The 27,052-nt window shown below is 36.9% G+C and overlaps 4 protein-coding genes across 6 annotated transcripts; 3 read left to right on the forward strand and 1 right to left on the reverse strand.

Moving 5' to 3' along the window:
- The first annotated feature begins 222 nt into the window (after window positions 1-222).
- LOC119074624 (sodium-dependent glucose transporter 1-like) lies at window positions 223-14,496 on the forward strand. 3 transcript variants are annotated; one of them, XM_037180890.1, is made up of 4 exons: window positions 223-528; window positions 659-785; window positions 845-1,241; window positions 13,582-14,496. In XM_037180890.1, exons 1-4 carry the CDS (start codon window positions 418-420, stop codon window positions 14,315-14,317), a joined length of 1,371 nt encoding a protein of 456 aa, XP_037036785.1. In that variant the 5' UTR covers window positions 223-417; the 3' UTR covers window positions 14,318-14,496. The 3 variants fall into 3 exon arrangements, with proteins under 3 accessions (XP_037036785.1, XP_037036784.1, XP_037036786.1); XM_037180889.1 differs by lacking the exon at window positions 13,582-14,496 and having other exon boundaries at window positions 229-528; window positions 845-2,083; XM_037180891.1 differs by lacking the exons at window positions 223-528; window positions 659-785; window positions 845-1,241 and adding exons at window positions 12,554-12,781; window positions 13,002-13,128 and having other exon boundaries at window positions 13,191-14,496.
- LOC119074606 (3,4-dihydroxyphenylacetaldehyde synthase 2-like) lies at window positions 2,871-7,804 on the reverse strand. The gene is made up of 4 exons (XM_037180863.1): window positions 7,572-7,804; window positions 4,436-4,567; window positions 4,262-4,364; window positions 2,871-4,196 (listed from the first exon to the last, which is right to left on the reverse strand). The coding sequence occupies exons 1-4, from the start codon at window positions 7,649-7,651 to the stop codon at window positions 2,985-2,987; spliced, it is 1,527 nt and encodes a 508-aa protein (XP_037036758.1). The 5' UTR covers window positions 7,652-7,804; the 3' UTR covers window positions 2,871-2,984.
- A 1,228-nt stretch (window positions 14,497-15,724) lies between the features above and the next one.
- Window positions 15,725-17,747, forward strand: LOC119074623 (sodium-dependent glucose transporter 1-like). Its single transcript, XM_037180888.1, has 3 exons — window positions 15,725-16,108; window positions 16,168-16,294; window positions 16,545-17,747. Exons 1-3 carry the CDS (start codon window positions 15,998-16,000, stop codon window positions 17,690-17,692), a joined length of 1,386 nt encoding a protein of 461 aa, XP_037036783.1. The 5' UTR covers window positions 15,725-15,997; the 3' UTR covers window positions 17,693-17,747.
- A 2,401-nt stretch (window positions 17,748-20,148) lies between these two features.
- Window positions 20,149-22,446, forward strand: LOC119074648 (8-oxo-dGDP phosphatase NUDT18). Its single transcript, XM_037180927.1, has one exon. It carries the CDS (start codon window positions 20,528-20,530, stop codon window positions 21,542-21,544), a length of 1,017 nt encoding a protein of 338 aa, XP_037036822.1. The 5' UTR covers window positions 20,149-20,527; the 3' UTR covers window positions 21,545-22,446.
- The last annotated feature ends 4,606 nt before the right edge of the window (window positions 22,447-27,052 follow it).

A 27,052-nucleotide genomic window follows, 5' to 3' on the forward strand; every position in this document is an offset into this window, starting at 1 on the left:
TGTGCTGACTGTTCGAAAACTGTGCTGACTGTTCGAAAACTGTGCTGACTGTTCGAAAACTGTGCTAACTGTTCGAAAACTGTGCTGACTGTTCGAAAACTGTGCTCAATAAATAGTCTGTAGACCATTGTGTTGGTAGGATATCGAGTACCAGATCCAAGTTTTTAATGTGATTTTGTTGGCTGTACAAGACGTTGTAAATAAAATTCGAAACAATTACCAGGAAGATAAGGTCGAGATTTACACACTAATCTCTCAATATTAGGCTGATAAAAAGAAATTTTTATTTACTGCTTATCATGCATATGGTGTTTGGTGTATTATCAAAAGATTATTTCAATATTATTGTGAATCTGCTTCACGCAGCTTCAAGGTATAAGTAATCTTAAGTCTGACGAGTCAAACAAAACATTAAAAATGGCAGAGAAACAAGCTAGTGAAAAGCGGAAAAAGTCACAACCACAGCCGTTGTCTAGGCAAACAAAGATCTTAACCACTGCAGCAATTCTATTCGGGAATTTAGTATATGTAAGTCAAGCGGTCGTGCATTAAAAACGTCTACATTCAATATAACAGACGACCCTTCTGCATGACCGCTCTAACAAAATTTTATTGGAAGCTTAGTCGTTACAATGTTGCAAATCATGTAAACTTGAAGGGACGCAGTTTTAATACTGTCTCACCAGCCTTGGACAATATGAGATCAAAATATGGAACGACAATTGAAGCCATTTCAGTAGTGTTCACTATTAGCACAATTATGTACTGCTGTGGTGCGATTTTGTGTAAGTTATCGTCATTCTTACATCAACTGTGCATCTAATCCATTTATTCAATTCTGCAGGCGGCTTCATTTCGCACTATGTAAATCGACAGCTGGTCGTTTTATTTGCTATAACTGCACTGGTCACCTCACTGTATATAATGCCATATTGTCCCACCATAACAATGTTTTTCATTTGTGGTGGAATGGTAGGATGTTCAGCGGGTCTGCATGACTCGTCACAAATGGTTTGGATGATTGAAATATGGCAACATAAAGCTGGTCCCTTCATTCAGGCTCAACATCTTTCCTATGCCATCGGTACAGTTATACCAACTGTAATCGTTGCTCCATTTCTGAACAAAAATGACAACACAACGGATTCATCGGCCACCGATGCATCAACGATGCACATCCCATTCTTAATTATCGGAACTTTAGGTTCCTTAGCGTTACTTACCCACTTTCTTCTCTTCACATTCTTCAGATATCACACGCCACCTATGTATGCTAACGAGAATTTCGAATTGATTGACAATGCTAAAAGTGTTCCATCCCCAGTCGAAACAGAGTTAAGCGGTGGAGGCGGATTAATAAACCAACAACAGGAGATTGTTACTGTGATGGGAGTTAGCGTTAGAAAAATCAAATTAGTTGTTATTACGGTAGTGTTTCTCGGTGCTTATCAATCGATGGAAGTCTCTACAATGCAATTTTTACCAACTTTTGGTCAATACAGCGACCTTAAAATGACTGAATCAGCTTCATCGTATGTACTAACAGGATTAAATGGAATGTTTGCTTTCGGAAGACTAATCGGGACGATAGTCATTTTTAAAGTGCGACCGGAAATCATAATTTTCATAAACTTCATTTTTGTCATAACAGGCAACTCGATTCTGTTGATCTGGGCGAACAATAGTTTGACTATGTTCTGGTTAGGAAGCATGATTCTTGGAATGGGCTTCTCGACCATGTTTCCTAGCTTTTGTGCGTTCATTGAAAAATACTTGGTCTTCACGACTTCGGTGGCGTCGAGTATTTGTGTATTCGGTTCGTTAGTGTCATCGGTATATCCTCTTATTATTGGCAAGTTCATTGAACATCGAGCGGTTGTTTTAACTTACACGAATTTCTTGAGTGCATCCGTGAGTATCGTTGCCATGATTTGGGTATATCAATTAACACGAAAAATTGGAACTCGCGAACGATAAGCGTGTGATACGGTTGTGGGATTGTAATTTTAGGTTTTTATTTGTTATTAAAAAAAATTATCAAAATGTAGAATACAATGAAATAGAGAAAAAATTTGATTTTCGTACTTAAACACACTCATTTTCATATTATTTTGACATAAAATGTGAGTGCGTTTAAGACGAATTCGTCGATCGACCATACCTGTTCTAGACTTTCATTGGTTTAGAATGTGTTTTGTTTGTATATTATACAAGTAGAGTGGCGTAACGGTCGGTATTTAGTATGGGACGTCACCTGCTGGGATATTTTAGCTCCTAGCCATCTCAATATCTCGTCCAGACGTGCAGGAAATACAGTCGAACTCGCATCTCGAACCAAACACAACAAATATCGAGAACTGAAAGCAAACAACTACATCTTCAACGCCGTGGCTGTGGAAACTCTTGGTCGGCCGATGCAAAGGACCTCATAAATTGGACACAAGCTCAATAAGAAGGTGGTGATCGTCGTTCATGTGAGTTTTTGATGCAACGAATCTCATTAGCTATCCAAAAAGCTAACGTGACTTCCGTTTTGTGTACCATTCCGTCCTCCACGGGTTTGTATCAAGTTTTTTATTTGTAATTTTGTTATTTTCGCATTGTTTCAACTCATGAAGTTGATCTTTTAAATTCAATAAAATAAAATTGAGGAACTTCAAGTTTGTTGATCAGCTGGTGAAGTTCAGTTGTTGCTCATTCTGCACAACCTTTACGTTTAAGAATTGCAGATTTCAGGAAAAAAAAAAGTTTAAGAATATGGGTTAAGTAGTTCCAGAGGTATGTCGCCCTCGATCTGATACGCGTTTATTTTAAAAACAGATTTAATTTTATTTTATTAAAACAACTGTAAATATAGTTTAATATTCCGGATATTGCACTTTACATAACAAAATTTGTAGGTCCTCATTTTGTGTAAAATACAGATGAGACGAAATTGCATTGATAATGTCGTTGCGTATGTGTTTTGCTCACAAACTAAAATCTCATTTCAACTTTTCTTGGTAGGAATCTGTCGTTAGGGTTGTGGCGAAATTTTGTGCCACTTTATCGATGACACTTTCATCAACCGCTAATTTTCTCAGCTGTAACAGTTCACATGTTTGACCAACGATTTCATTCCAAGCAAATTCAATGTCCTTTTCATTCGGATCCAATCCAGCCACTACAAATCTTATCATCAACTTCTCGTTGCACTTTGCCTGTATCATGTAGATCTTCCTCCGTTCTGTAATTTTTTCCAACAACTGCTGCGTTAGGCTGCAGTCTCCTTTCAGCCTAAAGCAAACCAAACCCATACTTCTCGCACTGACAATTTCAAATCGATCGTCCATTTTCACATAGTTCTCAAACAGTTCTGCCAAATTGATCTGCTTGCGTATATTATTCCTTATATTCTCCGCACCAATCGTCCGTAAAACTATCCACACTTTCAGTGCCCGAAATCTTCTTCCCAATGAGATTTGCCAATGTCGATACTCAGGAGTCCTTGATTGACCTTGGAATTGGTCATTCAAATAGATTCGATCCACTGAGAATGATTCCACCAGAGTGTCCGCATTTTTCAGCCACATAGCACAGCAGTCGAAATTTACCATCATCCATTTGTGCAAATTGAAATTGAATGAATCTGCCCAGTCAATGCCATTCATCAATGGTCGATATTCAGGACAACATAGTGCCGCACCAGCATAGGCTGCGTCAATGTGCAACCAAATATTGTATTTTTTACAAATCGGACCCAACTCATCCATTCTGTCATATGCACAGGTTCCTGTTGTTCCGAACGTTGCAACACAAATTATTGGAATCAATCCATTTGCAATGTCAGTTAAAATTTCTTTTTCAAGTGCTTCCCCGCCCAGTGAACCAGTCTCGTCGGCTTTTATGAGTCTCATAGGAACTGCAGCAAGGATACCAGACTTTTCAACACAGCTGTTGCTTTGATCGCTTGAATATGATACAAGTTTGACTCGAATTTCGCTCTCTGACATTTCCGGGTGCTCCAATTTCACTCTTCGCACTGTCTGTTCACGTGCAGCTAAAACTGCGATCAAAATGGATTCGCTGGCAGATCCTTGAATAACACCACCTCCACGTCCTTCTGAGCAATTTAGAAAGGAAGCAGGTAAATCAAGAAATTTCCCGAGCCAATCCATAACAATTACTTCAAGTTCGGTACACGCCGGACTGCAAATCTAAAAGAAAGACAAATTTGTTAATGTTGAACGGAGGAAAGATGCATTGAACAAAACAATAGTACCCAACTAAATCCTACGATTCCCAATGCAGATGAAATCAATTCTCCGACAATTGATGGATAACTTGTAGATGTCGGATAATATGCATGAAAATTTGGTGACTGCCTGCAATGCGGAAATATTTCTGGAAATAAATTAGCTTTCTTGAGTTACCGAAAAGAAACCGAAGTACATACCAGTGAGTAACTCCTGGCAATATAATCCGTTCTATGTCCTTCATAACTTCTTGCCATTGTTCGGGCTGTTCAGGAACTTCGTCTGGTACTAGTTGTTGAAGATAGCCTGGTTCCACTGATGGAAGTACTGGTCTAAATAACAATTAAGGAAGTTACACTAAATAAACAATATACAGGAAGATCAATTTGTAATGTCTAATTTAGCGGAGACTGCAACCGCAGCCGAAGTAGAAAAGAAATGTAATGAATTAAATGATTGCAAATTACATTTGTAAAAAGCTGTTCTAATACTGTGACTATTACACGATCAGTTTTGTAAACAAATTAGGCGACTGCATGAAAAGTGCTACGTAAAAGAAATCTAGAGCGCATACATTCACTGACGTTAACTTTTGTTGAGCTGCCTTGAGCTTTTGTCGCTCAGTTAATGCTGCCAAAAGTAAGTGTGAGTTTACATATTCTTCACGACCGATTTTGATCAAGAAGAACTAACTTGCCAGTGAAAGTAAAGTATTTACCAATATTTTATTTCTCTATAACCAATAACTCTGGAAGTTTCTATTTTCGCAGCATTTGAAGTCAGAACCTATATTTGATAAAAATCCCATCACTGAAGTTTCACAAGCTTTTAAAAATCATTTAGACAGCGTCTTGTCCCATGAATTCAAAAAATCACAATGACACTGCCTCAAGAAAATACAGTTTGTAAACCAAAGGCTTATGCAGAATCTGCAACAGCTGAACTTCACCAGCTGATCAAAAACACACTCTACTTATTATACGGGAAATCTTTTTTGTCAGCAAAATTATTCTTTTTTTGCAGCAAAATTATTTTTTTTATCAGCAAATTTATTCTTTTGGTTCAGCAAATTTATTGCTATTGTGACCAAATTTAATTCTTCGTCTGCAAATTTATTTTTTTGAAGCAGCAAATTTAATCTTATTTTGTAAGCACATTTATTTTTTTGCAATCTGCAAAATTAAATATTTTTTTAGCTATTTTTTAGCAGCAAATTTATTTATTTCTATCAGCAAAGTTAATACTTTTGTCAACAAATTTATTTATTCGTCATCAGCAAAATTAATTGTTTATTTTAGCTATTTTTTAACAGCAATTCTATTGATTTGCAACAGCAAATTTATTCTACATTTGTCAGCAGATTTATTTCTTGTCATAAGCAAAATTAATTGTTTATTTTAGCTATTTTTTATCTATTTTTGGTGAAATGGATTTTCATATATTCTTTTCGTCACTAGTGGTGAAATGGACACCAAAACTCAATGCTTATCGATCAACACCTCTAACCATTCGGCTATTGATATATAATCGCAGTGTAACAATTTTCAAAAGTTCATTTTTCGCAGCTGATTGCAGAAAACGTTGTATGCAACACGTTGTGAAAGTGGTAGTTTTTGTCACATGCTTCGCTCGCTTCGCACGTTTGATAACATTACATCTAGTGACACAAACTACCACTTTTCGCAACTAGCTGCAGAAATTACTATTTCACGTCTTACGTCAACGTAAATAGTTATTGACACTACACGGACAATTCATTTCTTTTTACGAAATGGATACCAATTTTCATTGCACTTAAAAAGCGTTTTAACACGCCGAGCGATCCGGCCCATTGCCCCGGAGCGAAGCGGAGGGCCGCAATGCGAGCCGGGCGCCGGAACGGTGTCGGTAACTTAGGAGTTAATTTTTTTTCTCTCGCATCGTCTAATAATTAGTCTGTGTAATTCATTGCCCATAAAGAGCGTTTTAACACGCCGAGCCATCCGTAAACTTAGTTAAAGTGAAATTATTATGAAAGGTGTGCATCCTAGAAATTACGCATAGCGAAATTACGAAGCCCCATTCAAATCGAGGGATTAATGCTTTTTTAGGCACTAGGTGTGTAGATTGTCACTCGATACCGCAGGTCGAGCGTGACAATACACATCGTGTGCCTAAAAGATCTATCACCGAGTTGTGTACAACGTTTTTCGAAATAAAGGCAACGGAAAGTTCCACTTTTCGTCGCTTGTTGAGTTGACGTTTTCGTGTTAGTGGTGTTAGTGATATAATTTTATATGTCCTACTGCGGGACATATGCTGATTGAAGATAGTAATTTTCCTACTTATAAAAAAATAAATTTGCAATTGAAACACTAATAAATTTGCTGACAAAAAGCAATAACTTCGAGGTATTAATTTTGCTGTTCGAAGGCATTAAAAGTGCATATTACAAAACAATAAATTTGCTGACTACAAAGTAATAAATTTGCTGCCAGGGATTTGCTGCAAAAGAATTATTTTTGCTGCTTAAAGTCAGTAATATTGCTGCTCAGAAAGCAATAAATATGCTGTTCGAGTACTAATAAGTTTGCTGAAAATAAGACTAATTTTGCTGATACAAAACACTAAATTTGCTGATAAAAAAGATTAAATTTGCTGCTAAAAAAAATAAATTTGCAGAAAAAAAGAATAAATTTGCTGATGAAATAAATAATTTTGCTACTAAAAGAATAAATTTGCTGACAAAAAAATAGATGCCCTTATTATACAAACGAAACACAATTTAAAATAAACGAGTTTACTACAGTCATACGTGTTACGTGCGCAAATAGATGACCTTACGTATGTATGCACTGTATGTAGCTTGCTTTTGAATTGTTTTCGATAAAAAGGTATTGTCTTTGTCGACCAGCTGGAGATGTTCAGCTGTTGCTGATTCTGCATAAGCGTTTCGTTTACAAACTGTATACTTTGGTTAAAGCCATTTAATGACTGAATAGAGTACAAACAAAAAATCCCCGAAAATTCTGGTTTCTATTGAATACCATCCGAATGTAATCGGTTTAGCTCAAACATTTAAAAAAAAAATAGCAAAAAGGCCGTAAAGACAACGAAGGTGATAGAATAGATAGAATAAGTGGGTGGAATTTAACCTACACATAAGATCTATGGTTATTTTAGAGAAACATAAAATTTTACGAAAAAATTACAGAATTTTTGGGAATTTAATTCCTCTAAAATAGGCCCTAATACCTTTAAAACCTTCAAATTTATATGCCAACTTATAAGAGAAAATAGAAATCACCGTAATTTAAGGACACAGAATATTCAATATGAACAGTAACGCTGGCTAACCTATCACGAATGTTTTCCAAATAATCAGCAACAAAATCCACAGCAGATCTGGCAAATTCACGAAATTCATTCACATCCATCTTTTAGAGTTCAAGTTCAAAAATCCGTCGGCACTTGAATGTTTTTATATATTTTTCAGTATTCGAGTAAAACTTTATTTAAAACACTACCACAAAGACATCATTAACTTTAAAAGTTTATTTCCCACTGACGCACTCCTCGATATTCACCACGAGACGTTAAATTCTAACTGAAGAGCTAATCGTTAATCTTCTCAGTTAAATACTTCTTTTCATTCATATATACATCGATATACCTATTGGACGGGTATTATCATCGCACTTCAAGCAAAAGTTCTTCGAGGGACAGCTGCCAATTAGAGTACTATTTTGTATGAAATTTTTTTAAAGATTATTTTACTGTGTCAAAGTTTGTTTCATACAGTCTATCGTTTCGGTACTCTATTTAGAGTACCACTCTTGCTTGAAGTGCGTTGTTATTATCAAAAAGATACGCAAAATAACCGATTTTTGTGAAAACCTTCTGTGCTTGGTTGTATACGTAATTTTTCCATGCTCGTGAAGTGAGATACGCTAAAATTATTTCAATGGACTGTGGTCAGTCTGTAGGGTGATGCCTATCATTTTCGATTGTCAAAGGCCGACCCTACAATGAGGACCGTGCGTCATCCTTGTAATCAATACATGCATCTCTATTTGTGCATGTGCAAACAGCTGTGTCGCGCATGTGTGCGCGTGTCAGGTTTTGAATAATTTAATTAAGAGGCTAATTTTCGTTAAAAAATTAGTATTTTAAAAAATGATCGAAGCTCAAAAAAACATTTTCTCCAAAATATTTTTCCACAAACTTGTATGTACGAGAAACACAATTATTTAATGTAACACACACGATAAAAAATAAATAAAAAACAGCAGCTGAAAACGTATTTTTAAGCGAATATTTCGGCTGTCGGTCGAGGCCTGTTTGTGAATTTTCCAATTGGTTTAGGTCTCTCGTTTGTTTAATAAATATGGAGAAAAAAAATGTGTATCACCATCCAAGTCCAACCAATCTATTGACATAGACTAGGTACAACCGAATTTTCTTTGGTAAAATTTCAATTTGAAATGACGTCAATGTCAAAACAGTAAGGTGTTTTATTTGTAATGGAGGATCGACGTTATACCTTTCCGTACCTTACTTTTTGCGAGTATGAGGTTTGTGGTACTTATTTGCTATTTTAAATTCAAAGACACTTTAATAGCCAATAAGTAATCACATTCCTCGACTTCCAAAACACGTGATAGCAGATTTGGTGACGCATTCTGCACCTGAAAGCACAAAGTTTACCGAAAAAATTGTACAACAAAAAAAAATGCGTCAACAGCAGATGGTGAGGAAAACACTCTTAAAAAACCGAATCATCTGCAATTTTTGACGCAGTTGGGCAATCGCATCGTAAGATTTTTCCTAGTTTTTTTTTGTTTATACAGCGTGACTTAAGTTAAGCTGCCAGTATTCTCATTCTTATTTTATTTTCGTTTTTTATTTTCTGTTGTAAAGTGTCTTAGTTCCTTTCGTGTGAACATTAGTATTCGGATTAATTTTCTTTGTGTTCAGATGATGCCAAAAAAAATTAAATTTTCGGTAAGATTTTTCCGTTTGGGCGCCATGTCGGAGCGATAGGGTTAACTGCGACCAAACTTTCAACAGTTTGAGGAAGTAGTTTTCTTCATTGAATCTATAGTTTTGAGTCTTAAGTCTTAAGAGGCAATTCGCAAAAATTTCGAACATCAGGGATTCAAGCCGACGGCGATCCAATCGAGGTATGGCTCAAATGAATCGTCGTTCAATTCTGAGAATATCGTGGAACAACTTTTTTCCCGAAAAATTTTTGTTGGGCTGACATATCCCTTAGAAAAATTTTCTCCGGAGTTGTCGTGAAAATCGTTTTTTATCAATAGCTCCAATAGCTCCAACATGCGAGATGTGAATAATGTAATAGGAGCAATAGAGATAGATCGGGAATAGATCGAAAAGAGTCGCTGGGAATCGATCGGTTATGGGCTAGAATTGTCCCCCAGACACGTTACTAATAAAAAAAACCTACTTTGGACAAGAATTTGGTTCAAATTTACTCTTTTATACCAGCCGTAAAGGTCAACTTTTTTTCAAATGGTCCGCAATTCCTGCAAAATCAAACTTCTGTGGTGAAATTTTGATATGTGATGGTGGCTGAAGCCAGCTACCATAATATGTAAACGGCCCATCTGGGTATACAATTATGTTGTAGAGATTCCGTCCTATTTGAAAGTTGACCATACTTTGACTGATGGCTGGTCATGGGTGGTGAGTGCGGACGTCAGAGTAGGCTCAAACTGTCGGCCGTGGATAGGCCAGCAATCCCACAAAGTTTCAACTTTTTGTGTTGCTCCTTCCTCAAGTAAATGCTTAAAAAATATTTCTACCACCCTCTGACATCATATGACATTACACTCAAAATGGATTTTTTTGAAAAAAAAAAAATGGTAGACACCCCTTCGCTAGAATTGAACGACGAATCGAATGAGCTATAACTCAATAATATCGGGAATAGCTTGTTTTCGAAGTGGTCGAAAAATTGGCGAATTGACTCTTAAGAACAAAATTCGCACAGAAATTGTCAGATAAAATTGAAAATGAAATACAAAAGACGGCCACAGTCTGGGATATATGTAACCGATACATAAAACATTATAGCACTACTTACGAGTGCTATGAATGGTGAATGTGGAACGACAATTCATATTGCCACATCTAAACATTCACAATTTTTGCATGAAATCAAGATTAGATTTCTTCATTTGATTTATTTAGAGACCTCACTTACAGCCTTTTACGGCCAATAACAAGAGCAGTCTTCCTATGTCTGCAAATCACTGCAAAAGTTAAAAGTTATCGCGTTACCACAATTCACCCTTCGTTGTTCGTTACCTTATACGACTTGAGCAAATTTTCAAATTGTGGTCAGAAACACACTCGTAAAGTGTAAATAGAAACCACATGTTATCATGATCGTGGTGAGAACAAAGTTAAAATAGCAAAAGCATGTGTAAAGCTATAAAATGTTTAAGAGTACGTGTTCGTAATATTCATTTATTACGTTCTTCTAAAATTTGTGACGCATCATAAAAGTACTGTAACGACCGAACCACTGAAATAGTTGACTTCTTCTTACTCAGTCGTACATTTTCTAACATTTAGAAGTGTTACCTTACTCCAGGATCAGAAATCACAAACTTTAAAAGGAAATCAGATCCATCAATAATCGTTACTAACGTATAACATAGACATGGTTAGAGAAGAACCCCAGAAAAAACATGTAATATTAGTATCCAACTCAATAATCTCAAAGTCCTGAAGGGAACAAAAAAAATAAACTTTAAATCTTGAAATTTTGAAAACAAACTTTTGCCAAAAATTTGGAAATTATTAATTAATAAACTACCGATACAATTATCGGGAAAACTCACTGATTTCGAAAATTGAAAAATCAATGAGCAAAATTTATTTTTTACGAAAATCTGTCTATTTTGGAGAAATTCTGGTGGCTCACGGGATGGTTCACTGAAAATAGACAGATTTACGAAAATCTGTCTATTTTGGAGAAATTCTAGTGGCTCACAGTATGGTTCACTAAAAATAGACAGATTTACGAAAATCTGCCTATTTTGGAGAAATTTTGGTGGCTCACGGGATGGTTCACTGAAAAGAGACAGATTTACGAAAATCTGTCTATTTTGGAGAAATTCTGGTGGCTCACGGGATGGTTCACTAAAAGGAGACGGATTTACGAAAATCTGTCTATTTTGGAGAAATTCTAGTGGCTCACGGGATGGTTCACTAAAAATACACAGATTTACGAAAATCTGTCTATTTTGGAGAAATTCTAGTGGCTCACAGTATGGTTCACTAAAAATAGACAGATTTACGAAAATCTGCCTATTTTGGAGAAATTTTGGTGGCTCACGGGATGGTTCACTGAAAATAAACAGATTTACGAAAATCTGTCTATTTAGGAGAAATTCTGGTGGCTCACGGGATGGTTCACTGAAAATAGACAGATCTACGAAAATCTGTCTATTTTGGAGAAATTTTGTTGTTTCAAGGTATGGTTCACTAAAAATGGATAGATCTACGAAAATGTGTCTATTTTGGAGAAATTTTGTTGGAGAATACCGTGAGCCACTAAAATTTCTCTGTCTATTTTAAAGAAATTCTGGTGGCCAAGGTATAGTTCACGAAAAATAGACAGATTTACGAAAAGGGTTTTCTTTCTTTGACGTCCACCCGAACCACAAAAAAATTAGAAGTAAGATGTTTTGGTATTCGCAATACATTCGCTCATATTTCCATGTCATTAGCTCATATTGGCCGGTTGTTCACCCCACTCGTCTATTCGTATTTTCCTAATTTGTCCTAAAAGCACATCATTCGAGGTTCGCTTCCCAGTTTCCCTCATTTCGGCGAATGGAGAATAGACCCTGTCCCACCATTTGCCATGGTTGTTTCCCCCTCGCGATATACACGAATACACTCGATATAATACTCGATACTCGATATATTACCAACATTAGAGCAAAAACTTCTTCCCCAGCTCTGATGGGTCCCTTTACCTATGGTGCTTGGGATACAAGAGATACAATCATTAAGTGTTTCAATTCAAATAAGATCTACCAGCAGACTCGTTGTTGGATGCTGTTGAGGGTGTGTGATACTTTTCGATCTTTATCTTTAACGAATTCTATAAAATCTTTATGGCCATAGACAAATGGATGTACTAAAACTAACTTTGAGACGTTGTAAGTCTGGTTTTTAATCTGCAAAATTCTACATGTTAATAAAAGTGTGGAAACAATTAACAGGAAGATAAAGTCGAGATTTACACACGAGTCTTTTACTTGATAAAAAGAAATTTATATTTCCCTGCTTATCATATGCATGTTGTGTAATATGAAGAGATTATTCTGATAGTTATATGAGTCTAAGTCACACAAAGTACCAGATATAAATGATCTTACGAGTTAATTGAAAATTCAACGACAGTCGAAACGTTTAAAATGGCCGATAAAGAAGCAAACGAAGATCGGAAAAAGACACAACCACAACCGTTGTCTAAGCAAACAAAGATCTTAACCACTTCCGCCATCCTATTCGGCAATTTAACATTTGTAAGTCAAGTGGTCAGGTATTAATGACGTCCATATTTAGCCTGATTGATTCAGGTGAATGGTGTACATACGACAAGAAGCAAACGAAGTATATATGCGGATGCTGGGGAGAGAGGATCAGTAATTCGTTGAAATGTATGGACGTCATTATTGCGCGACCACCAACCAAATCTTATTGTAACTGAAGTTTTAATGATGTTACAATTCGTGGTTACTGTAGGGGTGCAGTTTGAATTCGTTTTCGCCAGCCTTGGACAACATGAGATCGAAATATGACACGACAATTGAAGCCATCTCAGTTGTCTTCACTGTGTGCACAATTATGTATTGCTGTGGCGCCATTATATGTAAGCTAACAACAGGTGAAAGTGTGACTATGCAGATCAAATCCATTTCTTTGATTCAACAGGCGGTTTCATTTCGCCTTACATAAATCGTCAAATGGTGGTAATTGTTGGAATGGCAACGATGGTGACATCAATGTTTTTAACACCATATTGTCCGGACAAAACAATGTTCTTCGTCAGTGGCGGAATACTGGGTTTTTCGACAGGATTGTATGACTCGTCACAAATGGTTTGGATGATCGAAATATGGCAAAATAAAGCCGGCCCCTTCATTCAAGCTCAACATCTTTTCTATGCAATTGGTGCAGTTATACCAACTGTAATCGTAGCTCCATTTCTTAACAAAAATGTAACGGACCTATCGACCACCGATACATCAACAATACACATTCCATTCTTAATGATCGCAGTTTTCGGTTCTTTGGCCCTACTTTTCCAATTGTTCCTCTTCACATTCTACAGATATCATACGCCACCCATGTATGCCAACGAGAATTTCGAATTGATTGACGATGCTAAAAATGTTCCATCCCCAACCGAAACAGAGTTAAGTTGTGGAAGCGTATCGATAAACCAACAACAGGAGATTGTTACTGTGATGGGAGTTAGCGTTAGAAAAATTAAATTAGTTGTTATTACGGTAGTGTTTCTCGGTGCTTATCAATCGATGGAGGTCTCTTCGATGCAATTTTTACCAATTTTTGGTCAGTACAGCGACCTTAAAATGACTGAATCGGCCTCATCGTACGTACTCACAGGATTAAATGGAATGTTTGCTTTCGGAAGACTAATCGGGACGATAGTCATTTTTAAAGTACGACCGGAACTCATAATTGCATTGAATATCATTCTTGTCATAATGGGCAACGTAATTCTATTGATCTGGGCGAACGATAGTCTGACTATGTTCTGGTTAGGCAGCATGATTCTCGGATTAGGCTTCTCGACAATGTTTCCCAGTTTTTGTGCTTTCATTGAGAAATATTTGGTCTTCACGACCTCGGTGGCGTCGAGTACTATTGTCTTTGGCTCGTTCGTCTCGTCGATATATCCTCTTATTATAGGTAAGTTCATTGAACATCAAGCTGTTGTTTTAACATACACTAATTTGTTGAGTATATCCGTCAGTATCGTTGCCATGATTTTGGGATATAAATTGACGCGAGAGATTGTAACTCGTGAACGATAAACGTGTGATAATATTGCAGCTACAAGTAGTAAATTTAGATTTTAATTGTGGAACCTTTTAGGAACGGCAAGTGCATCTCACATAATGGTTAAGCTTAATCCCACTTTAGTTCTTTTTTGAAATGGAAGATATTTTAGTTTTATATTCGCCCATTCTACAGACAGTAAGCATAAATATGTCACCAGTGATCATATTCACGTTTATAATTAAAAAGTTTTTGATCAAAAATTGGATTTTTTTTTTGTATTTGTTTAACTGATCAAGACTCACAATATAGTACAGGCCCTTGTGTTAAAAAAAAGCTTCGTTCGCCCAAAAATAACTGAAAAAGTCGATTTTCGAATTAGAAAATTTGTTCCACAACTTTTCATTCCGAATCAAATAGAGTATTACGATGAAAGAGATAGAAATATTTTGACAGGCAAGTTATAATAAACTGATCTACGGTCCTATCGGTCCGGTTGAAAGAGAAACAAATACTTTGACAAGTACCCCAAGGCAAGTTATAATTAACCAGTCTCCGGTTTTCTCGCTCTGATCATAATAGTATATAATAACTGAAAAGCTCGAAAAACGTAAAGCGATTGGATTGACACACTGGGACTGGACTAGAAATCGAATCTGTTACATGTTTCCATTGAGCTTAGTTCTCTCAACTTTCTAACACAATAGAGCGTTCACGGAGAGCGAAAACCAGTTTAGTGTGTCAGCTATCTAATTAATATAATATAGTTCATCTAATTTTGACTTGTTTTTTGACTTGTTTTTTGACTTACTGGTCAGAAATCGATATCCCCGAAGGCTCCATAGCAGAACTTATTTTTGAGATTTTTATTTTAATTTTTTTTAATTTCTCGAAAAGCATTTTCAATAAAAAATTTCTCGAAAATAGGCTCCGCTCTGCGGTTCAATTAATAGAAATATTTATAGTAGCGGATTACGTATTTCCCTGGAAACTTCCCGTTTTGTAAGTAAAAATTTCCAAGTTTTAAGTTTAACATCAAATCTATCGACAACAGTGAGAACTTCCCAAGAGTGTCACTCGCGTGATCCCACACTTTTTCCACAAGCGAAGGGAGCAGTAAGGTTTCCAAATTTTCCAAATCTTAAGTGTGGTTTCTACTCAACAAAAAGTACTCCATGTGAGAGGCGTGAGAGTGCAAGCTGTCGAGTAAACAAAGAAAAATTGAAAAAATTCAATTTTGTCTCTCACACGGAGTACTTTTTTGGTAAGTGGAAATCAAGCCTTATACTCTTGTAAACTGGAACTGCAACTGGAAAGTTAGACAATTTCCTTTTTTCCTCGTTAGGAATTTCGATGTCTCACCTGGCGGTGATATAACTTTAAATGTCTTTGCGTGATATCAATTATTTCTAATTATGTATGGAGCATAGAACGGATCTACCAAGCTTATCTGTGACGCTAATTTTGCTTTTAAATCCGAGGAAATTTACTTGCATGACGATGCTGTAAATCAAATTCCAGACAATTGAAGATAATGTCGAGACTTACTGGTTATCTTGTATGCTATGTAATATCATCAGATTATTCTGATATAATACGGATTTTAGTCTGTTACGCTGTTACGCATCGGCCACATATAGCTACCACCAGATGTAAATAGTCTGAATTTAATCCAGAAGCGTCTGACAAGCCAAACGAACGCTAAAATTCGAGAGATGGCTGAAAAACTGACAGTTGAAGAAGGGAAAAAACCCCAACCGCAACCATTATCTGGACAAATAAAGATTTTAACCACCTCAGCAATCCTACTCGGCAATTTAACTTTCGTAATTTGAAGACATTTCATTGACTATACGAACAAAAAATAATAATTTGTGAGTTGCAGGGATGCAGTTTAAATTCGTTCTCACCAGCCTTGGACAATATGAGATCAAAATATGAAACGACAATTGAAGACATTTCAGTGATCTTCACTGTTACCACAATTATGTATTGCTGCGGAGCGACTATATGTAAGCTATCGTCATTCCAAATTGCAATCATAAATGCTTGAAATATTAGCACGATCACCTACAATTAGAGGTCAATTAAATGTGGATGTGCGTTATACAAACATTTGACACGCCCCAACACACACATCCATACACAGTTGAAAAAGCTTGACAAAAAAGCTCAAGTTCATAAGTCCCGAAAAGCCACTACAAAGTGAATTGTTGTTAAATTAGACGACTGCAAATCTGATCCTTTCTTTCAATTCAACAGGTGGCTTTATTTCACACTACATGAATCGCCAACTGATCGTGATTATTGCTTTAAGCGCAATGACCATGTCAATGTACATGACGCCTTACTGTCCCGACAAGTCAATGTTTTTCGTTAGTGGTGGCATATTGGGTTTTTCAACCGGATTTTATGACTCTGCACAAATGGTTTGGATGATCGAAATATGGCAAAATAAAGCCGGGCCATTTATTCAAGCACAGAGTCTGTTTTATGGTATCGGTTCAATCATTCCCAGTGTACTCATAGCGCCATTCCTACAAAAATATGACCATTTTAATGTTGGACTGAACAGAACTGATTCATCGCCCGTCGAGACATCAACACTACACATCCCATTTTTAATGATCGGAGCTTTAGATTCTTTAGCTTTAGCTTTCCAATTGTTCCTCTTTACGTTCTATAGATATCATACGCCACCCATGTATGCTAACGAAAATTTCGAAATGATTGACGACGCTAAGAATGTTCCGTCCCAGATCGAACCAGAGTTAAAAGATAAAAATGCGTCGATAAATCAACAAGAGAATGTTGCTGCTATGGGAGTTAGCAGCAGAAAAATCAAATTGGTTGCAGTAACGGTACTGTTCCTTGGCGTTTATCAAGCGATGGAAGTCTCTACAATGCAATTTTTACCAACTTTTGGACAATACAGCGACCTTAAAATGACTGAATCAGCTTCTTCGTACGTGCTAACAGGATTAATTGGAATGTCTTGCATAGGAAGGCTAATCGGAGCAATAATCATTATCAAGGTACGACCGGAGCTGATAATTTTCATCAACTTCATTTTTGTCATAACAGGCAACTCGATTCTCTTGATCTGGGCGAACGATAATTTGCCTATGTTCTGGTTGGGAAGCATGATTCTCGGAATGGGCTTCTCGACAATTTTTCCTGGCTTTTGTGCTTTCATGGAAAAATATTTGGTCTTGACGACCTCGATTGCATCGTCTGTTCTTGTATTTGGCTCGCTCGTGTCATCGATATATCCTTTTATTATTGGCAAGTTCATTGAACGTCATGCTGTTGTCTTAACCTACACGAATTTATTCAGTACATCCGCTGGTATCGTTGTTATGATTTGGGGATATAAATCAACGCGGAACATTGTCAGTCGTGTGCGATAAATTTGTAACTTTTAGAGAAGTTGTAATTTCAGGAACATTCAATAAACTGGAAACCGATAGAACAGTTTCTTATTTAACTCATGTCGATTGTTATGTTGAAAAGGATGGTTATCGTAAACAAAATGGTTTAGATAATTCAGGTAGAACCTATAAGTTGAAGTACCCATAAGGAATGGAATGATCAGTTGATATGAACTGACCTCGAATTACCTCAAGAAAGAGATAAATCCAAAAAAACATGAAAAAAATGCGATAAAAATGATAGATGATAGAATGATAGAGCTGGTAAGACGATGGAACATCGGGAAAGTACTTAAAAGAAATGGAATGTATATGGTCCAGTTAGTTATCACTTCTGGTGTTAAATCGTCGAATTGAAAGTATTTTGACGAGTTACACAAATTTGGGAATTGAATGGCGTCCACAACATCCTGAACTATAATTTTGTGACTAGGATCCAATTCTAAAATGATGTGGACAGGCTACTCTTCAAAATTCATCAGCAAAAATTTGTTATGTGTCACTATTTTGCTCAGAAATAAATACGGCAAAATTGCAGTTTAGTGGAACAGCCCCGATTTGGACGAAAGTAGATGGGATCAACAGGGGAAGGTCACCTGGGCGCTCCAAAGTTTTCACACTTTTTCCAATTTTTGTATGTTTTTTGACGAAAACGACAGTCGAAGGTCCACTGATGACAAAACAAAAGAATTAAGAAGCAAAAGCCTCTCCCCTGACCGCCAGGGTCCTCCAAAATTTTCACAGTGTTTCGAGTTCTTGCGTTTTTTATACGGAATCGTCATTTTTTGTGTTTTATATGTACTGATGCCCTTGTTGTAATGAAATTACGAATGTATCTAGTTGCAGTCATTATATTCTTATTCCGTCTCTGAGTCGGTGGCAGTAGAGGGTTCTTCGTCTTTCGTTGTTTTCGTGGCGTCGTAAAGTCCTCGGCATTTCGTACAAAGAAAATGAAGTTGTTTTGTAGGGCACAATGAAGTCCTCGGCATTTCGTACAAGGAAAATTTATTCTGAGAGGCGAGACACATTTGGAAGGACCTCGTGCGCGTCAATTCTTGTTGTTTTGTAATCAGTGGACCTCATACTGTCAATTCGTTCAAAAAACGCACAAATTAGAAAAAGTGTGAAAATTTTGGAATGCCCTGGCGGCTACGGGAGAGGCTCTTGCTTCCTAATTCTTGTTGTTTTGTCATCTGTGGACCTTCTACTGTCGATTCCGTTAAAAAAAACGCACGAAAATTGGAAAAAGTGTGGAAACTTTGGAGGGCCCTGGCGGCTTAGGGAGGGGAGGGGGAGGGTCATCAGGTGACTTTCCCCTGTCGATCCCACCCACTTTCATTCAAATCGGTGTTGTTCCACTAAACTGCAATTTAGCCATAAATACTAAAATTTTTTGGAAAATATCAGTTCTAGGAACCGTGGAAATCCTGGCTTATATCTCGACATCCGGAAAACGGCGGTCTAGAGAACCCTCATTTATTGAAATCAATTTCGAATTGACGGTGTGAGGTGAACTGAAAGTTTAGGCATTTTCCGGGTCATTTTATGGGAAGATTCCTGTATCGACGCCATTTTGTTTTACAGCAAAAAAAGGTTGTTCCACGAAATGTTGGTATTGAATCAGGCTTTCAAGAAAAGAAAGAATTTTTGAATAAAGTTGTCACGTTCGGTAGATATTTGACTTTTAGATTTTTCATATAAACCGCTTTTCCGGCCGGAAAAGCGATTTTCCATTTAATTTTTTGCCAGACATTTTTCATTTATTTTATCAATCCCAAATTTGTACCTGTACATGACACAAATTCCACCCATGGAGTGGCTATTTGTAAATTTGCATATTTGCTATTTGCACATTCCATTTAATTATTTCCACAGTTTTTCATGCTCGATCACATGAGACAAAGAAAAAAAAATCGAAAAACTTAAAGCGAGCGGATTGACATAAGGGCTTGGACTGTAATCGAAAATCACTCGTACGAAAAATTCGTTTTGCTTCAAATGGCAATAATTGGTCAAGGATGGTAATCAGAGGACTAGTTTGCCCACCAATGACAAAAGTTTGCCGTCCTCTACAATGTGGACCCATAACCGGTCCTCTCTTATCTAGTTGTATATTGACATTTTGGACTCAATCTCTGCTTCATTTGTTAGTTGAGTTAGCTGTCTTCTTTTACACAAACAATTATGCAGAGAACAGCAACATAAATTTATAAGCGAACCGTAGACTTGTTCTTTTACCCTACAGTGTATATATCTACCACAATACCGATACACCAAGTTGGTATGTAACACAAAAATGTTGCAAAACAAACGGCTGAGTATCACACGTTATATTATTGCTCTCTCCGAAAAGCAACGTAACATTAGAATAGCAGGAGAAGCAACAACACAACAAAATGTTACATACCGCGTCAACCAAGACTTTGACACATACGAACGAAACAGTTCAAAACAAGTTTTCTCATAGACAACACCGTCGATCCGCATCTTTTCTAATGTTTTTGTTAAAAATTAAAAATTCAAAATACCTGCTCTGTAACACCCATAGACCCGAAAATTCGTGATCTAATCAATTACGGTGCGTCGCTTAAACGTTATTAAATCGACTGGCTGTGGTGCTTTTATTTTGAAATTTTAATTTTTTTTTGTGCTGTCTAACCCGTAATTTCTTGTGATTTAATTGTACGAGTTTGCAAAGAAGTGTGCAGAAGAGAATTTATTAGTTATTCAGTTCAGCAAGTGTGTACCCAGCGATAAATACAAGAAAACAACAACAGTTTCACGTCGAGGTAGCAAAACAATTGCAAATTTGCAATGGCAGAGAATATAGAACACAATTTAATACAGTTATTGAGTGGCACTCATTTCGATGAATCGACTAGCGAACTGTGTGATTTTACATTAGAAGAGCAGAATGCAGCAGCCGAGGCTCAAGGTGTTCAGCCCAGTGCCTCGTCCAATTTTCTACCAGTGCTGGGTAGGACAGTAACCTACATCGTTGCCTGTGTCATCATCAACGAACATGACGAGGTGTTGATGATGCAAGAGGCAAAAGAATCGTGTGCAGGTACGTGGTACTTGCCAGCAGGTCGCATGGAAAAAGATGAACAGATTGTTGATGCTGCGGTTCGTGAAGTGTTTGAAGAGACTGGTTTGAACATTGAAGTGAAATCATTGCTGGCCGTCGAATGTGCGGGTGGATCTTGGTTTCGATTCGTTATGACCGGAACGGTTCTGAATGGTGAACTGAAGACTCCGGCTCGGGCCGACAAGGAATCGCTGCAAGCGAAATGGATATCCAATATGAACGAACTGAGTCTGCGATCCAAGGACATTTTGCCGTTAATTGATTTGGGTAAACAGTTCAAGCATCGCGGTCAGACGAACCAAGTGTGGCACGGTAACATTTTACCTGCACGGAAATCGCACACGAAAAACTATTTACGACTGGTAGCTGTGATCAAAAAGCGATGTACCAATCGTGCCCATGTTCTGGTGAGCGAGAAAAATTCGTACCATTTTCCAACGGTCGAAGTTCATCCGCAACGAAGCGTTCACGCAACGTTGAGGAAATTTTTGATCGAACTGTTCGGAGCCGAATTACCGCAACATCGTCCGCAGGGCATTCTATCGGTGGAGCATTGTCCGAGTGAAAATGGTCAGAACGACGGGATTTGTATGACCGTTTTGGTGGCATTTCGACCGGCATTGGAAGATGTATCACTGTTGGGCAAATGCATTTGGCAGGAATTGTCCAAGGAAATCGACGAACGATTGATAGCAGTTGTGTCAGGTAAAAATTCCACATTGCCATTACATGTTGTGAGATAAACACTTGACTGAACGTGTGTTTCGATCAGTTGGAGGGATGTAAATTTTGTAAGTTTTTTTTCTTTCTTGTGGGGGAACCAGCAATTCATTTAAATGAAAATAAGTTCTTGAGACACGAAAAGTGTGCAGCTGTTTAAGCCGAGAATGTAGAATTAACACTTGTGACGTTAACACAAGAATGTTTAGTCAAATTAACTTTTAGACCACAGTGTCCTACGGCATTTTGTGTCCCTCATAAGATCACGGCTTGGAACCTATACCACTACTTTTACGACTTTTATTTCGACGACTTTTATTTTTGAACCCTACGAAGGGCGTGATGGGGCTAGAGGCCTAGTGTATATCTTGACCGTCACACATCGAAGAAAATTGGCATTGGTGATGAATAAAAATTGAAAATAAAATTTGAAAATTTGAAAAAGGCCTATCGTGTCAGACAAGTTACAAAATTGGACTTGTGTGGCACGACAGACTTTTGAATACCAATTTTACATTTACATTTTATTCGTCACCAATTTTCTACTATGTGTGAGCCGTTGAGAGATATGCTAGGCCTACCCAAGGGCTCAAAAACAAATCGTCCTAAAATGTTTTTCGTTGCGAGCAGCATATAATAATATTGAATATGTTCCAAACCGTGGCCTTAGAGAGGGACTCTAAATGCCATGGATCTATTTCTTAAGATCACAATGTAGTGGACCTGCTTAGGCAAAAAATCGTGCATCTTTGAAAATCGTTATAACGATGATTGTAGGTTGTTCCGTATCGATTACTGATTCTAAATTGATGTGGGGCCAAGACGGCAGCTCAACGGTTCTCTGGTGAGCAGTCGTTATGTCCCTTTTTTTTCTATGATTTTTCATTCGTAAGCGAGAAGAGATATCAATCCACTTCCAAAGGATAAGTTGTAGAGAAAAGTCTAATTTTTTTTTTTGGTGAAATTTATTTTTTGACATTTGAATCCAAAATGGCGGAAAAAATTGGTCAAAGTCGAAAAATATTTTTTTCTCAAAGGAAAATCTCTGAAACTGATAGAAAGACTGTAAATTCGCAAAAATTTTCTTCAAAAGGTTTATAGAGAATTTAAAGAGCTACGTTTTCGTTTTTTATTGATTGAAATCGGGCAGCTCGTTCCGGAGCTATGTCCGTAACAGTGAAGTCACCACATGTTCTTCATGGAAAAATACATCGAAATTATTATTTCTTTAGAGTAAATAATTACACGTATTTCCATGACAATCGACCTAGAGTTGTATTTTCTGTAAATTTTAGTAACTCAAGGCGTAACCGAGTTTCATATTTTCACGGAAACATGCTCCCTGTTCTAGAATTTAAGGATTTTGAAGGATCTCTGAGTTTTTTTGGATTATCTTCAGGATTTATTGAACTGTTGAGGTGGTAGTGTGTCAGTTCCTAAAATTATGTCACTGCACATGCACAATATGTTCCCAGCTCTAGAACGTAAGTATTGTGAAGGATATCTGAGATTTTATTGGGTTCCCTTCTGGACTTTTGGGATTGTTGAGGTTATATTATGTTAGTTCCTAAAATTCCACCACCTTACATAGTATACCATGCTATCAGTTCTAGAATTTGACTAATTTAAAGGATTTGTCAAGTTTTTCTGGGTTTCCTTCTGGACTTTTTGGATTATAGAACTGGTCAGATCCTAAAATTTAACCATTATGGTACATCATCTGGATATTCAGGATTATTTAGAGTCATCTTAACAATCCCGTAAGTTCAAACGATATCCTAAGAAACCTCAAAACTCTAGAACTGGGAAGATAGTAGACCATGTTGGATGGAGGAATTTTGAGAACCAAAATACTACCATCTCATTAACACCAGAAGACCAGAAGGAAACCCAGAAAAACTTGACAAATCCTTCAAATTACTCAAATTCTAGAACTGATAGCATGGTATACCATGTAAGGTGGTGGAATTTTAGGAACTAACATAATATAACCTCAACAATCCTAAAAGTCCAGAAGGGAACCCAATAAAATCTCAGATATCCTTCACAATACTTACGTTCTAGAGCTGGGAACATATTGTGCATGTGCAGTGACATAATTTTAGGAACTGACACACTACCACCTCAACAGTTCAATAAATCCTGAAGATAATCCAAAAAAAAACTCAGAGATCCTTCAAAATCCTTAAATTCTAGAACAGGGAGCATGTTTCCGTGAAAATGTGAAACTCGGTTACGCCCTGAGTTACTAAAATTTACAGAAAATACAACTCTAGGTCGATTGTCATGGAAATACGTGTAATTATTTACTCTAAAGAAATAATAATTTCGATGTATTTTTCCATGAAGAACATGTGGTGACTTCACTGTTACGGACATAGCTCCGGAACGAGCTGCCCGATTTCAATCAATAAAAAACGAAAACGTAGCTCTTTAAATTCTCTATAAACCTTTTGAAGAAAATTTTTGCGAATTTACAGTCTTTCTATCAGTTTCAGAGATTTTCCTTTGAGAAAAAAATAGTTTTCGACTTTGACCAATTTTTTCCGCCATTTTGGATTCAAATGTCAAAAAATAATTTCACCAAAAAAAAAAATTAGACTTTTCTCTACAACTTATCCTTTGGAAGTGGATTGATATCTCTTCTCGCTTACGAATGAAAAATCATAGAAAAAAAGGGACATAACGGCCGCTCACCAGAGAACCATTGAGCTGCCGTCTTGGCCCCACATCAATTTAGAATCAGTAATCGATACGGAACAACCTACAATCATCGTTATAACGATTTTCAAAGATGCACGATTAAGCCTATTTTTCAGCCTAAGCAGGTCCACTAATGACATACTCAATACCGGAAACCGGACCAAACCAATTTCCCGAAATTTGAATATCAATAATTTTTTGTCTAGCGAAAATAATCACAAAATTCGACGTACAGTTAAACTGTTTTGTTGTTCAAATAGAACATGCATACGAAATAATGATTTTAGTATAATTAATGAAAATGTTAACGGGACATTTGCATATAACGCATACACGATGAATGATTTTTTTTTTACATTTTTATACCTACCATAACATACCTTGTTATACTTAGATTAGATTAGATTAGATTAGATGGGAGGGTGTAAGCCCAGCACCTAAGCCTCAGATGGGCCTGTTGTGCTATTGTACAAGTCTCTTGATCATATGGACTGTGATTTTACATCATATCTCTCCCGACTTAGATTGTTCACAAATCGACCGTGTGTTAACGTCCCATACGTTGTGAATTCTCCAAGCCGTGGGTGGTATGCGAATACCACAACCATCACTAATTGACCTGTACATTTTCCCAAAGATGGCGCTATCAACATTGTCATGTTGTAGCTCTTTCTACTATTGACATTATGTCGATATGGTTTCTTTTATGGAGAAAGCGAATGTTGGGTTTTTTGATATTTCCGACTTTGTTACGGTTACGGCTATTAGTTTTAGGTAATAGCAAGTGTCTAATCACCATAGGCCATGAGTTGCCTCTTCGTATAAATCGCCATGCCACCATGTGACTGAACTCGTTCTGGCGTTGCAGGTTGTAGCGTTTGAATGATTCGTATTTCGTCATATCCCTTGACATCCATACAACGTATCAATCAATAGATCTGTTAAACCTCGCGGTCATTTTGGAGTACAAGATAGTTTCTGTATCTTGGGATTGTACCACAGCAAATTTGTAAAAATTTGCTATGTGGTTTTGGGGTGTCAAATGAGAACCCGAAGCGTTTGTACCTTACCTGCACTAAAATTGACTGCCAGATGCCATACGGCAATGTGTCATTTTCGTACATTAATCGAGCACGTAATTTAGCATTAGCTTCTGGTAGAGTCGATTGTTAATCCGTAAACCGACGCCACGAAGCACATGTTAAATAACAAAGGAAATAACACAATTGTTGATATCGCACAATGAGGCGAGAACGACTTTATTGATCAAAGAGAAAATGACCTACGAGAACAACACTTTGACTTCGTTAATCTTGTTTGTTATACTTACTGCAATTTTCGTATATTATTAAATCGTTGATTGTGTAGTTGAAATGATTCGACTAATTTGTTGATTCACATATCGATGCTCTGTTCATTCCACTAATGTTTTGATTTTGGCTTTGAATCACACAGGTGTTTCCATACATTTGGGTTGGTTTTTTGTTGTAATGGCTTAAATTGAAGCGTGACGATTTTTTTGTGTTCGCAAATAATTCTTATTTGGGAGTCCGATTCTGAAGATGGTTTCACAGCATGTCTTCGAAAATGTACCGCTGATTTTAGAGTTCACAACAAATTTATGGGCAAATGAAATTACAATTTTTGGTTTTAAACAGCTGACAATACAAAATTAGCTGATCATTTTAGAGGCATTTTGTGGAACAGTTTTTGTTGAAGTCACTTATAACAGAACCATCAATTTCAAATAAGAGATAAATAAACGGTAACGATAAAAAATTCAGCATTGCTATCCCAGCTGTCTCTAGTTATTGTATTTGCCCATCTCTACTTGTTGGGAATCGGTTCAGTTGTATATTATGTCACCAGGACCAAAAAACCGCCTTTCTCGTCCGAAATTTATATTCAGATTCAAGTCCGATCTAAGACGAAAATGTGGAAAAAATTCTTTTCGTTCTGGCTCTTTATCTGATGAGAGAAGGTAACGTTTTTGGTCGCCTAAACATAAATTGTTTTATATTCTTGTGTAGTACCTTGACCTATTACAAGAACTAGCAATTTCTCATAAATTCAGTTGAACTGATAGTTCCAGGAAGTACGCTCGACTTTTTACATTTTGTCATTTGAGCAATAACTCGGAAGTCCACCAGAGCTCACATATAGATAGAAAGACAATATGGTTGTGACATATCGCGAAAAATAAAATGCTTTCCAGAAAAATAGTACATTACATGTGATGCTGCGAAAGTAATTCATTCCATGAGGTAACAAACTAGCAATACTCGTAAACTCAGTCGTGTGTTTTTTGAACAACGAGCTTCGGTAACTGTCCTTTCGACAAGTGTAGAGTTTGTGTATCCGAGCCAAGGGCGAGGTATACAACTACAATTGTCGAAAAACAGTAAAAAGGAGCAAGTTGCTCAAAACAACATGAGTTTGCGAGATTTACAAGGCTGTTTCAGAATTAATGAATTACGTGACACATTCTGGTTGATTGTCTTCTTCATGCGAAACGTGATTATCACAAAGGAGTTCACGTAAAATTTACCGAAATTGGTCATCATGAAATGGATCATTACCGCATGTGGCCAATTGCCATGTAATGGCCAACTTTCGCACGACGTATAGGCAATAAAAGTTTTTTTTTTACTTTTATTAGATTCATCTCGTAAATTTCTTTTTAGTCTATACGATAAGATTACATACCTTGCCAACAGTACAGATATGCAGGATAAGCTAGACATCGAAGCCGTAAGAAATAGATCATTTTGACGAGACAAATTTTTACTGGTTTCGTCAAATTAGTTTTTAAATTGGAGTTAAGATTC

The sequence above is a fragment of the Bradysia coprophila genome, unplaced genomic scaffold (genome assembly GCF_014529535.1).
Source record: "Bradysia coprophila strain Holo2 unplaced genomic scaffold, BU_Bcop_v1 contig_151, whole genome shotgun sequence".
NCBI lineage: Eukaryota > Metazoa > Arthropoda > Insecta > Diptera > Sciaridae > Bradysia > Bradysia coprophila.